Consider the following 17,858-nt stretch of genomic DNA (forward strand, 5'->3'; position numbering starts at 1 on the left):
AGCACCCATGGGTTTGTGTTCCATTTTCATTGCTTCTTAACTTCTATTTCAAAAATGTTTTAGGGATAGATTTCCAAGTGCTTAAGGCCTAATTGGACTTTTAAAAATTTTCTGGGTACTTAAGCCAACTGGTTTGAATAGGAGTTGAGCACTTGGGTGCTTTCAAGAATTCCAGTAGGTCCTGTCTGCATCTTCTGATGCAATAAATACTAGGCTTTAGGCACTCAGGGACATAACTCTTATCAAAAGTAAATGGTATTTAAACCTCTATGAGCCTACTGCATGTTTGTGAAAATGTGACTTACCCACCTAAATCAGGAAGACTGTGGTTCCAGTGTCATTTCTCCCATTGGCACTGCTGATAGAAACATCTGGAAGTGAGATTCCACCCATTCCTTCCCAGCCCCGTGTCTCCTTCTCAGTTCCACCTATGCAACTGGCTCTTGGGCTGCATGGTGAGCTAGAGCTCACAACACTCTTAAACATTTATTGCCTCTATTACTTCTAAGCACTCAGTGTGAATCTTGACAGTGAAACATAAATACACATTATATATTTGCTGTTTACCAACATTTATTGCTTAAGCTTGTGCCTGACTAAAAGTATGTGATTTGTTATAAATATACATCATTGTGTGATTGAAAGGAAATGTAGACAGAAGAGTTTCTGTTTATGATCGAGATGGAGGTCAAGAGAAACTCTGCCACAGTTTGAAATGGTACCTGAAGCTAGATAAAGACTTCAGTTTAATTAAAAGGGTAGTTCAAAGGACTGTGGTCTTATTCAAATATTTATACAATACTGCTTTAGTTTTCAAAGGGAAAAAAAAGCAAAGTAAGTGCCTGCTGGTAAATATTACTTATTTCAAATTGAAGCAGTACTCAGTGACCAGTCAAATGATGCCTTGTTACTCTCCAAATATCTTACTTCCTCACAGCAGTATTTTGAAAATTGGCCTATGCTAATCTTTAAGGCAATATCAGATGATTATGATCATTCATTTGTATCCATTTCATAACACGGGCCAAATGTCTGTAACTCTGTAACTTTTCCAGACAGCTAATGACAATACATTGAAATGTAACGTCTACCAGATACAAATAGCCTTGATTTAAAGTCTTCCAGTAATGGGGAGCTCACCATATTTATAGGTAGATAGTGCCAGTGCTTAAGCCTCATAATTAAAAATTTGCACCTTATTTCTAGCCTGAATTTTTTTATTTAGCTTGTACCTTTTGACCCTTTTCTGCCAAATTAAAAAGCCAAATACTATCAGGATACTACCTCTTCCTCATCTAAATGTGTGTATGCCATTTTTAAGAATTCTCTTGTCTTTCCCATAAGTGATATAAATGCTCTCTCTCACTCTAAAACAAAGTTTTTCCAAACATTGAATCATTTTGTAGCTCTCCAAAATTTTAACATCCTTTTTGAAGTAGAACATCAGAGCTGAACCTGATCCTGAATTAAACTGGAAAATTAAATCTGTTTATGATGCCATAAACAGACCTAACACCACTTACCTCCTTATTGTCTTACACAGCTGAATAACTAGAACATAGCAACATTTTTGTCAGTACTATTGTATTCCAAGATACTGACCTACATTTAGATGGAGGGATTGGGTAGGATTGTGTTGAGACTTGGACTGCATAGTTATTACAGTACATGTAAATGTTAACTCGCCCTTGCTGGCATGCATCTATCTTACAAACCAGTCCAAGTCAAGCTGTGTAGGAATCTATCTTCATCATTTACTACTCCGGCAGTATGCAGCTCAGCTGAAAATTTTCTGATTTTTTAATATATATTCTTCTCAATTATTCTGAAAGATACCAAATAATATTAGACCAAGGCAGACTATTGCAGCTCCCTCCATCCCTACCCATTAGAAACAAGTTACTTGGTGAAAATTCCACATTTGCAATTACTTTTTGTGGTCTTTCAGTTAGCCAGATTTTAATTAATTTAATGTGAGCTATACTGATTTTATATAAAGTTAATGTTTTCATCAGAAGGCCGGGACGAATAGAGTCTTTTAAAAGTCTGTATTGTCAACAGAAAATTTATCAACCAACAATCTCATTAAAATTACAAAAAATATTTCATGTGTTTGATAAAAATCCTTCTCAACTGACATTAGCTAGTAACATCCTTCAGCTCTACCAGTTGTACATGTTATAGTCTTAATATCTAAAGGAGAATTCCAGGACCAGTTGCAGGTGAACGTCCAAGGTTATTCCATTTACCCTGCTTGAATATTGACATAATTTGTTAATAAATAGCGGTAAAGTGTGCAATCCAAAATTGGGATTTTTCTTTAAAGTGATAGACAAGTTGTAAAACAGTAATGGTTTGTCAGTTGAGAGACGTGTATATCAATGTCCTAAAACATACTGTCCTTGGCAGGACAGTGCTGTCATGCCCTCTCCAGTTTACTGGTTGAAACACTATCTGCGCCACTTCAGTTATATAGGATAAAATTAGATACATCCTTACTAGGAACACCAAGACATTTTGGTATCATTATTAATGGTGTTGCCTGAAGCAGAAAGAAGGCCAACTCTGTAGGAGTAATGAAAAAACAGTTAGTTAATCATGCAATGTTAATCTGGGTTTTGGGAAGCACCCTCACTTACTGACCAGCAGACTGAGGCAGCCATTGCTTGGGGAGTATGTTGTTGAACTCTTCTCCCTGCTGCAGAGACCAATAAATGGAACATCTGAAAGAGTAAAATTTGTACTTTCTTTGTGAAAGGAAATGGAGTTGCCTAGAAAAGTCTGAAAAATTATCTTCAAGGAAGCAGGGATGGATGAATGGATGTTGTCAGGCATTTCTTCCCCTGCTAAAGCTAAGAGGCTGCTGCTGGGAAGTGTAATACCTTTGCAAAGCATAGTAACTACTGCTTTTGACCATGTTACTTGTTGCCCTGTTATTCAGTCTCCCTGTTTCAGCACCTTCCAGGCAAAACACTTCTAGCAAAGCTGACAGGGTTTCATACACTCCAGCACACACAGGTGTACCAATGCTGTGGCCATAAATTGAAGCATAACCTCACTTGTAGTTCCTGCTTTTACGTATCAGGAGTACCAACTATCTGAGTCACCACAAAAAACTCTGATCCTTCCTAGGACAGAATAAAATGTATTCTGAGAACAAAAAATAATTTGTCCCTGGGCAAACATGCTTTAATCTCTAACTGTTTTCTCTCTCCCTCTCTATTTTTCTCTCTCTTTCTTCTACCTAGCAGTTTATGTTTGTTTGTTTGTTTGTTTGTTTAAATTAATAATTCAAAGCGTTCTTTTTTTTCATGGAGGAATGTTTTTTACTATATCACCTCAGAGGCCCTTGTGCCTAGAGGAATTTGTAAAATATTGAACAATTTACAGCTGTTAGGCAGTGCAGTGTTTTCATGCTGTAGCTCTCTTGTGCAGGGCTTGTTCTAAAACCAAGGGTATTTTACACGTCAGCCTTCCCGCCATTAGGAAAAAAAAATCTGAAATGGAACTAGTTGGCTTGTTCCAGAAGGGGCCTAAGGGGCAAACTAGCATGTGTGCAATGTGGACCAGTGCTTGGGCTGAACAGAGTGATAAATGTAAGTATATGATGATTTTTAATCCAAAAGCAATGTAGATTTTTGTATGCTTCAAATAAATCATATCAACAATTTAAAAAAACAACGTTCAGAAGTGCTGATAGAATACCTGATTAGGTATTTTATAAATTAGAGGACTGTGAAAAATTAATTGGCCTGAAATCCTGATCTTGATGAAACAATAATTTTAGTTTCTTTACCACAGGCACAGATGGTGACTTTCTTGTATTGCCATATCTGCTGATATTCTTCCTCCTCTTCCCACATCCACAAAATCTATCTTTAACTTTTCAGCCTCAAATCATGCTATTTTGGATTTGCCACCAGATGTGATTTAGACCCTCAACTCCATTCTTTCCAGAACTCCAAAGCTCAAGAGAGGGGTCCTGAATCATTGATTCTGATAGAGGTCCAATATTGTTTCAAGCACATGGTCTGATTCATGCCACAACAGAGAAGCTGTCCCTCGGATTTTTAGAAATACATTGAATTACCAATGCAAAATGGAGATTTTTTTGTTAGAATGTTTGATGTTTTGACAATAGTAAATTAAATTTCTGGTTGAAACAAACAAATGAGATGGCACATGTCTCATATTTAGAAACTGTCTTGCTGGATCTCTTCCCATGTCTGCCTAGTCCTGCTGTTCATTCAATAGTAGTCAGCACTGGATACCTCAGAATGTCTCATTTTAATCTTGAAGTATTTCCTTAATGTGTTTTATATTTTCAGCCATTTGTTCTTCAAATTTGACTTTGGCTGATCTGATTTCTCTACCATATGTGCCCGGAAGCCCCAGAGACTTTACTTTTCCTCCGCATTTCCTAAACAAGAGCAATATCCTTACTCAGATCTCAAACTGCTTGCACAGGTTTTCCATTCATCCACTGGTCAAGAAGCTAATGTTGGGGCAACACTTGGAAGAAGGCTTTTCAAGCAAATACATACCAAAAAGTTTTACATTCTTATGCTAGTGATGGCATTATTTTTCCCTTTTGAAAGTCCTTTTTAAGATTGCCTTTCCATTGCCTCTTCCCTTTCCCACATTCCCCCTTAGATTGGAGCCCGTCAGCTCACTGGAGCACAGGAACTGCAGCATTTCTGAAAATGTAAAGGTTACCCTAATTAGACTTTATATTTTTCTTTCCTATTGTTCTTAAGCACTGTTGTTTACAGTGCCTTGTAAATCCATCTGACAGCCAGTTCCTGTCTATTAGAGCTCCAGTTATCACCGTCCACACTTACCTGTCTTAGAGCTACTCAGTATTATCTGTCTAGCTCTCTTTCTGTCACTTTTTGATCTTTCAGTCTGCTGGAAGGTCCGCCGCCTGATAGATGTCAAATTGAAATAACTAAAGGATGTAGCTAAGAGACAGAAGTGAGCTGTCATTAGGCCTTCCAGCCCTTTTATACCAAATACACAACCTTTTAAAAGGTTTTAGAGAAATTTGCTCAAAGAAAAGAAAGGAAAACAGAGCTGGAAGGTTCTCTCTGTCTTTCATCCTCTTGCACCATGACTAAAACGTCTGCCCCATTTCCTCCAGTCTGCCCAGTGAGGAAGTGAAAAAGCCTCGGGATATTTCCCTTCAACCCAGAGAGGAGGGAAAGTGCAGTTCCTGCTCCACACATTCGGGTGAAGAACCCAAAGAGGAGCTGAGACGGGGCATGGAAGTAAAGAGTAGATGGTGGGGACAGAACTGACACCAGGCTGGATGCAGAAGGGATTTCTGGGCATGGTGTTAAGCAAGGAAGCTGGAACGATGCAATTAGACACTTTAAATGTCATTTTGGGCATATAACCTGAGTTAAGCATGAAGAGTAATGGGAGTGAAGAGTTTATCTGGATAATATGCTTCTGGGTACATGTATGATACATGCTGCAGTTTTAAAATCAAATCACCGCTTTGACCAATCACATTAGTTGCAGCTATAATGTGTTTGAAGAGTTTTGACACCCAAACATGATAGTATACTATCTGATCATCTGCTGGGAAAAGTAAGAAATCCTGCCTTTTCCTTGTCTTATGCTACTTATTTTTTGAAGTATGTTTTTGTCAAAATGAACTTATTGAGCAGACAGGCAGAGAGAATGAAACATACTACCAGACAAAACAGCCAGCCCAGTTAGACAGGTACTAAGCTTCCTTATGAGTCTTAGCACTGCTAGTGGTTTACATATTCCTGTTGCACCAGCACTTCCTCACCCCCTTGCTTATCAACTTTAACTATCAAATGGAGTGTGGCCCCATACATGATACAGCCACATTCATCCCTGTGATCACAGAGCTACTAATCATCCCTGCACTGGATGGATTTGGGTGGTGCATAGTTGGCAGACGTGAGACCGTGCACTGCACAGTGTAGAGACAACAAAATACTGATTTTAGCTGTATGAATGCTGGCCATGTTGTCTAGCAAATGAGATTCTGGAAAAAATGCTGTGTACTTCTATGATTCAATGCAGCACTCTAATATGTACACACAAGGAGATGAAATAAGGTTGCAGGAACTTGCTTGGCTTTGCAACCTATTATAATTGTTTTTTGAACTGAGTTTTTCTGTCTTGCATAATCAAGAATAGTCCTGAGGAGAAACACAGGGTCATATACCAATATGCATAGCTGATGGAGAGGAAAAATGAAGGAAGAAAAAGCAGGGAACAATAAAAAAGATTCAAGAACAGAATCAATACGTGTTAAAGCTCTTATTATTTACAACTTGAACTTTACCTTAAGAGAAAGCTGGAGAAATGAGAAAAGAACAGAGATTGAGGGACATGCTGAATTTAATTTAGAATGGCAAAATGCTGTAAAAATTTTAATTATTGAGTGTCCCTGATTACTATCTTCTTACTGCCTAAATCGTGTTTTATGGAACGTTTTACCTGCGTGTGAGGCATCTGTGTGTGTGCATACACGTGTGCTTATATATGTGTTGTTCACTGCACTGTGCCTTTATTGATTTCTAGAAGGATGACTTCAAGCAAAAATAAGTATTTCCATCGTTTTGCCTTACCTGCCTGTCTGTCAGTTTTTAACAAATCCACATTTTCCAATTATACTTGTCTGTCATCTGACATTTTTATCTGACAAGTAAATTAAGGTCATTGGGAAGTTTCAGGCTTGAAAGCCCCTTATAGTGATTTGGCTACTTGAAAAAAAATCCTAATATATTGGACTCTGGCACCTCTGCCAACGCAGTAAAATACAAAGAGAAACAGAATGATCACTTTTTAAGTACGTACAGTCTCAGCTAAAAATCGTATTGCTTAGAGGTGGAAAGAACTAAGTCAGTTTGGAATTTCTCCCCTTCATGAATTTGACTCTGGTTCCTGATAGAAAATACATGTTATTAAACTGATAGATTGCATTCTGTTTTAGCTAAAACACCAGGAAGTACCAGCTCCATTCAGCAGAAATGATCCAGGACACGTGGCTTTCTTCATCTCGATAGCTGCAGAGTGCTTCTTTGTACCATGGAATCAGTCCCTACATTTGCACCTTTAATTTTCATGAATAAAGGCCCTTGGTCGTCTCCTGGGCGATGAATGTCTGTTGAAGAAAACTACAGCTAATTTATCTGAGCCCATGGTTTGCTTTTCTCCAGCTGAATTCACTATTTTTGCACCCCTCTTCTTCCTGTTAGGAAAAAAAAAGAGGGCTGCAGTTTGTCCTCTCACTTCCATTGCAGAGATGGGCAAGAGAGACTCATCTAAAACCTCCTCCTCCATTTACAACATCGAACTGTGCCTGGCTGTAATGATCTTTGCAACATTTAGCACAACCCCTGCTAGTCTGAAAACAGTATTCAGTGTTTGATTTGGAGAGCCTGTTATTATTTGCATTGTTACTTGTGTGGCATGGTATTTGTTATGCTGTATTTTTCCAACTAAATCTGACCCTGTGGAACATAACACAATGCAGAGCTAGAATCCACTCCCATAATATCACTAGAAACCATTTTGGAGATTAGCTATTCAGTGAGTATTTGCTACATCATTTATTGGAAGATGTATATATTTAACTTGCGTGTGGAGGGCTTATGACCACAGATACTGAATGCCTTGTAATTTACTGCCTGTGCGTATCTCCGTTAAATTATATGGACAGAAACTTAATGGCACAAATTTAACAAGTTGTTTTTGCTGAAAATTTGACATAAACTACTATTGTTTTTATTTGCTTTACTACTATTACAAAGCCAGTTTACACTGCTAATTTCTAAACCACTCAAATATTATTTCAAAGCCAAATGTTTTTCTTGGAAACAGCATTTGATGAGGCTTTGGGCAGCAATGTGTGCATTGTATTGGGCTTCATCAACTGCAAAGTGAGAGAATATAGCCTGCTGAACTTTCTCTTTGCAGCAACCTAGGTGATTTCCCTAAGCTTTAATCATCTGGTGCCTGAAGAAAGCTGAAGATTTTGCTTATAGAACAGTTTGCAAGTTTACAAAATCAAAGTTGCTTTCCTGATAAATCTAAAATTTATTTTCTTTTCTACATTTACTACTGTTGTCAGAGGTCATTGAATAGAATTATTTATTCTCCTTTCAGAACAATGTTGTGTTTCTCATGGAAACAGAAAGTAAGAATTAAGTGAACGTCATGTGGTGAAAAAGTTCAAGTGTAGCTGAGTTTAAGAAATAAAACTTTGGAGTCACAAGACAGGAGACAGAGGAAAAACTGAGCCTAATTCTTTTTCTGCTCAGGTAGTACTTGGACAGTGAGGACCAACCGGACTGTAAGTAGGTACTTTGTCAATGTAAAGATTTAATATTATACAGAATAAATTAATAAAAAGAGCAAGTGTCTAGAGACTGGACAATTTCAGGTGATCTTTTTTAACTCCTAAGTGTCCTACAAAAGGCAGAGAGAAAAACATGAGGCATAAGAAAATCAATTTTTTTTTTCAACTACAGTATTGCCAATCACCAGAGCATGTTATAGGTAAAACTGTATACATTTTGTGACAATAAAAATAAACACCAGACATACAGAAGAGTGTGTGAGGCTACATGTTAAGTGTGCTTTTTCTGCTTTGCTTTCTCCTGAACCCAGTTTAATATCTCTTACATACATAGCACTGCTGCTGACTTCACTGGAACAGTTGGATGGAGAGAAGTTCTGAATTAGATGCAGGATTAAGCTAAATAAAGCTAAAGAAAAAGTATGTTCTATTTTTGTGTCCAAAATCCTGTCATATTCAAACTTTAGTAAGTTGCAAGCGTCTGATAATGCCAGCTCCTCATTATAAAAACCTGTAAACATCTTCTCCCCTTCATCATAGTTAGGACATGGATTACGGTTTTGCACTTCACAGGCGCATTCGCATTGCTAAGCACCGAGCAAACTATTACAGAGTAATTGCAACATTTGACCAGTGAAATGTTATCACCCATTCTGCAAGAATCCCGGACCTTTAACCTCTTTTCTTTGTGCTTCTCTTTCAGCTTCTGATATGGCTGCGGAACAGGGACAGATTCTTGTAATTGCCACTGCTGCTGTTGGTGGATTCACTCTCCTGGTCATCCTCACTTTGTTCTTCCTGATCACCGGGAGGTAAACAACACTACAGTGTTCTCATTTACTCAGGGTCAGAGTCATCCAAAACTAAGAATTTAAGAATAATAGTTAAGTCATTCACCACATTTTCAGTGCTAAAATAAGGGTTAGGCATAGCGGGGTGAATGTCCTCTTTGTTCAGCACTGCTTATACTCACAGTTCTTTTGTGAGAGTTGTTTTTTGTAAAAAACCAGTTTGGGGAGCTAAGCAATTATGTGAAATCAGGAAATAGCTTGGCTGTTTTTAAAATAAGTTTCTGGACCTCTTGCCTGCAGAGCGAGAATTTAAAAATACAATGTACCTGCACCCTCAAGGTTCTGACATTAGAAGGCAAAAAAACAAAGAACGGCAGTATTTTTTACAAAATCTCATAACCATCAACTGCAAAGCTTTGGAGGGTGTAACCTTAGGATTTCTGATGTCTTCGGGTTGGCAATGTAGCTTGCTAAAGGCACTTGAGTGGGCAATTTTTTATTACTTTTACTATATTAAATTTGTAGAAAGAATCATACACAATTATGTATATATTTTATATGCACATTTCTGCATCTATTAAGAGAAAATATAGGAATTATGTAATGAAATTAAACTAAGGAAAACTTCACTCCAAAATACTAGCATGATTCTACTGCCTGTGATATCACTGGTGAACAGAAAATAGCTTCCTGAAGGTCCTGTTTTATTGCTTTTTGGCTTTTTTTTTTAAATTGGATTGAAGATATCCCAATTAAATCTACATTGTAGCAGTACTGTTGCACTGGCAGGAGAATTCACCAGTCTGGACAATGATTATTTTTTATAACTACGCTGATTCTTATATTTACAATTCTTTTAGTACAGTGCTGATTGTCCACCTTCCTTCCGTTGATGTGTTGATCAGGATCAAATAATGACATTATGCAAATTGGATGAGAAAGCATTTTGATTTGAGTGGCCGGATGCCATGCTCAATTACACACTGAAGGTTTTAAGGGAACTCACAAATTCTAATTGGACTTGCTAAAAAATGCACATAGAGGTCAGAACATCAGTCCTTGCTGGAGCTCAGATTCCCACAGGCGTAGCTGCTTCCATCGTGCCTTGTTTCCTTTTTCACTGAGCCTCTGGGTGTTTCCTGTGTGATTTCAGGGCTTCACCCGCTTCCACCAGGAAGTAAAACAGAATTTAAAAGGACAAAGACATTATGTCCCCGTCTTCGCTGTGTGACATCAGTGGCACCGCAGTGCTGCCATGGATCACGAAGGCCTAAACTCAGACTGATATTCTGTAGAGGTATGGGCCTTCGAGCAGAGGAGCTGGGCTCATAGCTCCTGCAGTAAGCTCTGTAGGGGGGGTTGCGTGGGCTCTAGCCCCTCGCTACCCTTTTCCCCTCTCCCTCCTTCAGACGCATAAAACAGCTGGTGGAAGAGCCTCCCTGTGAGGAGGATTCTCCATGGAGTTTCCTTCTTGCCTGGCTTGGGGACAGAAAAAATCCAGAGTCGGGATAGGATTCTGCACTATTCCTGTCCTGGTTTAGAGCCTGTGTTTACACATAGAGAAAAGATGTTACACTGATTCCTCTGGATGTGATAATGGTCATCACAGATGAGGCTGGTATCAGTAGACGGTGCTGCACTTTCAGATTTGTAATTAAGTTTCTGTTTTGTTGGTAAAGAATTACCTCTAATTTGAAAAGAAAGTGAAGTCCTATCAGTGTAGGCTGGAGGTTTTATTTGCAGTACCCCAGCAACCAAATATGGCATGACCATTATATGAATTAATGCTCTCTCTGCTAAATAGTAAAACCAGTTAAGGCTAACATTCTGTTGAAGTTAATGGGAGCAGTTAACATTGGAACATATTGTGACCTTAGATAATATTAAAAGCTAAGTAAATATTCCTACGATTACTACGAACACTGACAAACAGTAGGGTCTTTCAGAAGAGAGAGGAATTATTCAGACAAAGACAAACTTTTGGAGAAAATGATTGTGTGGAATCCTTATGTGGACTCCTGAAACATAACTCAAACGCTTCCTTTAGAAAAAACTCACTCAACTCAGGAATGAAAAAAAATATGGAAATGGGTTTCTTTCTGTGTTTAGTTCTCCTGTTTGCTAACGTTAAGCATATCAGAGATTCTTTTAGCTTTCTAACATCTTACTCAATGGGACCAATTCAATTAGGTAAGATATTAATTCATTTTGAAGTGCTGCTTAAATGCGGTGATAAGAGTGTATTCTGCAGATGACAGAGCAAGAAAATTTTGAATAAATACTCAATTTACTCTAGGACTGGAGGCAAAATTCTGTGTGAAAAATGGGATTGGTACCCTACAGATGTGCTCTGCTTCACTGTTTAGAATTAGCAATTTGATGAGCTGTCGAGTCACAGGGCTGCTGATGAGTCTATTCATAGTGGAGAGGCTGGGTTAAATGAGCACCTGTCTCTGCACTTCTCCGAGTGATTATCCACCAAGAGCAAGCAGGAAGCACGGCTGTCAATTGTAGATAGAAAAATGAAAGCGACAGAGACTTCGAGGTGCAGGATATGCAGTGGGACAGGGGTCTTGGCTAAATTCCAGGAAGTGTGATGTTCAAGTTCAGTGTGATTTATTCTTATCATTACAGAAATTATTCCTCTCCGATTGTTCTGTAACCAACACTAACAGGGAATGGGGAGCTGGAGCTGGAAGACTCCTCTGCTGGTGATTACTCACTGGCTTCTGTAGTCAAACTTTGGGGCCACATGCGTACTTAGGAGGATTGGACAGGTTTAAAGCCTTGTTTCTTTGACTGTTCCCTTGGGCAGACACTTTAAGTGTAAGAGCTTGGGTTCAGTGTTCTTGGCAGTTGGCACCCTACAGACCAGTTGTTCAGGTCCTAAAAACAGCACTGGCATGCTTAGTGGCCCCAGCAACTGGTGTACAATCTAAAGATTTCCACAGAAGTTGAGAATCCGCTGTTGCTGTTTCCCTCCATAAGGGCACATAACCATGACAGCTTCAGAAGTTTCTGCCCTTCAGGTGGTCATCATCACCTCCGTAGCAACGAATTTGTGAGCGTTCCTACTCTGTTTACGTAGTTTAAATGAACTATTGAAATGAGGTGGGTGTGTTCACATATTTCTCATATCTCCATTGTTAGTATTTTACTGGATATACTATCTATAATTGTAATTTATTTTATTTTATAAGGCTGGTAATGAACACAGAGAGGCCAGTCATTTTTTTCAAGCTGGTCTTGGAACTGAATGTCTGTACACCAAAGCACATATCCACACACACTGCTATTCTCCACTGGGATCAGAGCCCCAACAGCCCTTAGCCCTTAGCCTAGCACTTTAGACCAAAAGATTTCCCTCTAAATCATACTTCTTAGGCTGTTCAGTGAGTCAGAAAGAGCTTTAAGGTCAAGAGCAAATATTTTGTTTTTTCTTGACTGAAACAGTTGCTCCTATCATGTGACCCTCAATCAGCATTAACAGTCCTGCGGGTAAGCAGCATTCAGGCGGGGGGAGATTTCATTACAGGGAACCTGAAAGCCTGCCATGGGGCAGTTTTCTCCAACATACCCTTGCAGTGTCAGGTAAGGTTGCTAACAATTCATGAACATCCACAGAGTTTTGTGTTGTTTGCCAAGGATTTGCAATTTTATAGCAATCATACAGGCATATGCTAAATCATCATATTCCCATAGCAGGCTACGTATTGTTTATCCTATATGATAGCTGCTATCTTAGAAGAAATAAGTCAGTGCCTGGCTCTGACTGCACAGAGCTACTCAGAAAAAAGAAAAAAATAGTGGTCCTGATCTGAAAAAATATTTTCTTTTTTCATGAAACATGATGAAGTCATAGAAACTATTATCTTATGAAGAAAATGTGAGCTTTTTGACCCACTGGGTATGAAAGTTAATAGGATAAGATTTAATTAGCACAACCAATGTAAGCAAACAAGAATGCAGGGAAGTAATAATTTATTAAAGTATCAGGATTCTTTGGAGGAGTCAAACTTGGAAATAAAGTATTGCATCAAACTTGAACTTAAGTAGTCATTTTCATACTAATCATTCAACCATGATTTATTTTTATTTGTATCTAATCTGTTTGTAGTTCTTCATGCATATTTCTCTCTTTAGATTCATAACTAAATATATATTCCAAATGCAAAGATTTTGGCTTTCATAAAAGTGCAGATAAAAATTAATGTACATTTATTTTCTGCATGACAAGTATTTTAACTAAAACTTCACTTGTTTTTTTTAAAAGATGCCAGTGGTACATAAAGGCCAAAATGAAATCCGAAGAGAAAAGAAGGGCTCATTTGCAAAATGGACATTGTAAGTAGTTCAACACTGTATTACATTATATCTATATCATGTTTTAAATGAAGAATGTTCATTGTTTTCTGTACAGCTTTTGCCCTTGCTGTTTTAATCTGGCCATTTGCATAGTTCCTTATTGTCTGCACCATCAAGGGTGTTTATTTCTATTTGTATGTCCTCTTGAACAATTTCACTGAATTCACTCTAGTTAATAAGGGTTTTTGGTATTCTATTAATAATATTTATCAGTTTTTCAGGTATATTTCTTTGAATTCTCAACTGGTCTGGACCATATTGAATTTCTGCCTCAAAATTCCTCTCTTGGTGACTACGTGCCTTATTTGTATCCAGTTCTTTTTGGCTTTAGGGATCTACACTTCCAGCCACCCAAGAAATAAAAAGTGGAATGGGTTGCCTTCCCCCATGTTCCTGCTCACTGATCAGTACAGTGAAAGATAATCCTGGCAATCTCTCGTGGGCAGTATATTAGTTTATTTAGTTTAGTTTAACTGCTTAGTTTAAATTACTAGCCTCACTGTTTTATGTTAGAGTAGCTATTTAAAGTTTTTATTTATTCAAAGGGTATTATGCAAAGGGTATTAAATTTTGTTATTTTTTTGTCATTTTTGATAACATCCGTGGAAATACTATGATCAAGACAGAAGTTAAGTCACCAGAAGTAAAATCTTTTTTCAGTTGACACCACTATATGCAGCCAAGTGGCTCTTTCTGTCAGGGAAAAGGGCACATTTCCCCATAAAGGATACTTCCTGGGAAGATTTGTTTGTCATTTGTTTCCAAACGTGGTCAGAAAGGAAAGAAGACAAAAACCTTCCTGCTGGAGAGTTTGATATATGCCTCTGAGACCGTGACTGAATTTGAGAAAAGCCTCACTCAGTGTCTTTCAGGCCAGGGTAAATGATGACTGTATTTCATGTTGACACAAAGCTTCATTTCAGAGGCTTCTCATTCATTTGCAGTTATGTCAGCATCAGACTTGAGGGGGCAAGTCTCTACTCATGTATGTGCTCCACAGAACCAAGGATAAAGAGGAATTACTGTGATTTACCCCAGCAGCTAAGACTGTATTGCCAACAATACTCCCTCCTTTACGCTGAGCACTCAGCACCTCCATAAGAAGTACCTCCTTCATGCTAGCAGCAATATCTGACTGCTGACTACCTATAGATTTGGTATCCAGCATCTCAACTTGAAACAGTGTGTGGGGCTGCACAGTCTCTGCTGGGATCAGTATAAGGGTGACCTCTCCTAGACTGGCTGAAGCTGTTTAAAAAAAACCTCCACTGCAAAACCTGCACTGGTTAGCGTCACCTGTTCCTGTTCCCAGGTTTGTCATGTCCACGCTTTACATCCTGTGCTTCTGCTGTGTGCAGAAGAAAACCACCTCCTGTTCATCCCTCCTCTCTCCCTTGGCAGCTCAGTGTGAGTCAGAGGAAGATTTCAGGAAATAAGACTCTTTGAAGGGAGTTAGAAAGGGGTCCGTGATCTTGCTGATAATACGACATCCCATGATGTCTGGTGTCCTCCCCATTTCTGTATGGTGTGTGTACTCTATCAGCAGTGGTCCAAATGGCTGTTGCACACTACTTAATGAAGCCCAGCCACATTCCTGTATCCTGAACATGTGTTCTTCACCTAATGCATTTAGGCTCATCAGATAATGAGCTGCTTTAGACTCAGCTACTAAGTGATAAGAGGAAGAAGGCTGAGAGGTACTTAAGTCTTTTAAAAGAGATTCTCTGGACTCAGCTGCAGTATCCTCCTCTTATCCTGATAAGTTGATGCATTATCTATATCAACTTCTGTTAATGAATTGAAAGTTTTCCAGAACCTAATCACCACATGGCAGCAGCCTAAAAAAATTCCCATCCAGATAGTCCAAGAGAAACAACATAAGTTCTTGGACATGCCATACTCAAGAACACGAGGGACATTAGCCATGCCAGAAAATGATGGCTTGCTGGAGCCTGCCAGAGCAATCTGGCATCAACCCACTATTGCCATGGCCATCTCCAAGGAAGCAGACAGAAATTGTCGAAGACTTGTAAATGGATTTTGATATTTTTGTTCTTGTCTTGCACCTGGCTCTCTGGTTGTTCAAGCTGATCAGAGGAGAACAAAACAGCACAGTCTTCCAGGACCCATCCTCAGAGAAAAGGATCTCAAAGATTGGACCTGTTTGGCAAAAGGAATGTTCAGACATCCACCCGTAAATGAAAGGAGTGAATTAGAAAGCACTGTTTTCAGAGTAAAGGACAGATTGCCTAAATTGACCAAGGAGCAGCAAAGGGGAATATAAACTGCTTTGGCAGTAATCACTGTTAGTCTTCAGGATCCGCTTTTCCCCGTATCTTTAAGCCCTCACTTGCTGTCTCTGTAGACACCCTTTCAAGTGACCAGCTCAGAGCTCATATTTTCTCTTGTGACTTGCTGCATTTTCCAGATGTACCAGCTGTACTTGAAGCATTCCTTAAGGATGTGAGCTAAGTGCAGAGAGTCCAAGGAGCCTCTTCAGACTAATATACTAAATAGCATTTGGAAAGGAAATGCTTACAATAAAAAAAAAATCTAATGTACTTTATCTTACCCAAAATAGCATTTTCCTTAAAACTTAGCTAGGGCTGTTATTTTTTCCTAAGGAGAAGTTTCCAAAAACTTTATTGTCCTCTTAATTTTCCTGCCTGAAATGCTATACCTCAGGAGATGCTTGTGTTCAGCTGGGACAGAGACAAAACAGCCTAAGAGTTTGACACTATCTTATCAGTTGAATACCACAGACTGAGTTTTCTAAAGGCCTTTGACTTTTTGTTCCTGTGGGACAGGATAAACTCTGGGACCTGTGTAGCTAGCAAACTAGAGGTATAAATAACATTCAGAGAACCTAATACCCGTATTTCCTCCGTTCTTTACACTAATACTGTTTATCAGTTATCATTGCAAGCTGAAAGGATGTTTGATGTAACAATGCACTGCAGCAATCCTGAAGAAGTATCCATGCTTTCAGTCACCCAGAACGTCTCAGAAGATTTGAGCAGGGTCCAGAAGGACCTTGCTCATAGTTCAGCCAGTACTTTTGAATGATTTTGCTAGTGTTGGGTTGGCAGAGACTTATCCTCTGTCTGTGGAGTTGTAACACCCAGCTCTTTAATGTCTCAGAAGCCTCACCTAAAAAAGCCACTTGAAGGATAAGAGGAAATGCTTACGTCTGTGCCTAGTCAATCTTTGAAGGCCCTGGTGCTGCCAGCAAATGGGGACAACTCGTGCATTCTACAGTTGGTTTCTGTGAACTCAGCAGCAAGCATTAATAATTTTGGGTCATTATCCTCTTCTGTTGGGTTCTGGAACTTTAAATGTGGAAGATTTAATATATTATTTCCAATCCTTTCAATTGTCTAGTCAACCAAAAAAAAAAAAGAGAAAACCATATTGTTACAGTGCGTGAATGTCAAAGAATGCTTGATTCCTAGTGTTTTCTCTTTTTTGCAGTACGTTTCCCAGGAATCAAAACATATATTGATCCAGACACATATGAAGACCCATCTCTTGCTGTCCATGAGTTTGCAAAGGAGATAGATCCTTCAAGAATTCGTATTGAGAGAGTTATTGGGGCAGGTAAAAGTACACCCACTTTAAAAAATGTCTACGCATGGATAGGCCACTTTTTTCAAGTCACCATGATAATGCAAGTGGTCAAGTATAGTACAAAATGTGGGCATATTTCTCTGATAGCACCAGTTCACTCTCAAGTGTGGTGTACATGAGGTATTGTGTTTGGCTATATTCCAAACGTGGGTATATTCAAATAAGGAGTTCTTGAGAGGCAGATTCTCCTAAGCGATAGGTTTATCCCAAACCTTTTTTAAGACTTTATCAATTTTTTGGGTAGGGTTGGATTTGGGGGTTTGTTTGTTTGTTTGTTTCTTTGCTTTGTTCCAAATGTACTCAAAACACTGCATCACTCAGCATTTGCCATAGTGTCACATATTCTCTGTCATTGAGGGGGAGATTAGATCAGAATTTCTTTCTGGTGGGAGATAAAATCAGAATATAGAAGACTGAGCAAAAAATATTCTCAAATAGAAAATAGGAGGAGTACAAGGGGGAAAAGGAGAGGCTGGCTTGGGACAGGTTTTCCTGTAGCTGTGCGGAGGACGAGCATTGGCAGAGAGGGGAAGAGGAAGCTCTGATGAGAAGGTGTAGACAGTATGTGGAGCTAGGAAGCAGTGTGAATGGGGAAAATAGCTGCAGGTTCTCCTCTTACATCCCTGTTTCTTTGTCCAAGTGTGTGGTGGGGACAGAGAAGACTTACATCTGAACAATTGTTTTAGACACTGTTCTCATCTATGGGGTGTTTACCTTCAGCTGAGAACATC

At 38.9% G+C, this 17,858-nt stretch overlaps 1 protein-coding gene across 5 annotated transcripts in view; it reads left to right on the forward strand.

The window, feature by feature from the left end:
* The window catches only part of EPHA6 (EPH receptor A6), a 526,124-nt gene that overhangs the window by 382,413 nt on the left and 125,853 nt on the right, over nt 1–17,858 (forward strand). For all 5 annotated transcript variants that reach the window (XM_076350956.1, XM_076350973.1, XM_076350963.1 and 2 more), the window contains 3 exons: nt 9,048–9,156; nt 13,409–13,479; nt 16,972–17,097. In XM_076350956.1, the coding sequence (XP_076207071.1) occupies nt 9,048–9,156; nt 13,409–13,479; nt 16,972–17,097 (306 nt within the window). The remainder of the gene's footprint in view (nt 1–9,047; nt 9,157–13,408; nt 13,480–16,971; nt 17,098–17,858) is intronic.

The sequence above is a fragment of the Aptenodytes patagonicus genome, chromosome 1 (assembly GCF_965638725.1).
Source record: "Aptenodytes patagonicus chromosome 1, bAptPat1.pri.cur, whole genome shotgun sequence".
Lineage (NCBI taxonomy): Eukaryota > Metazoa > Chordata > Aves > Sphenisciformes > Spheniscidae > Aptenodytes > Aptenodytes patagonicus.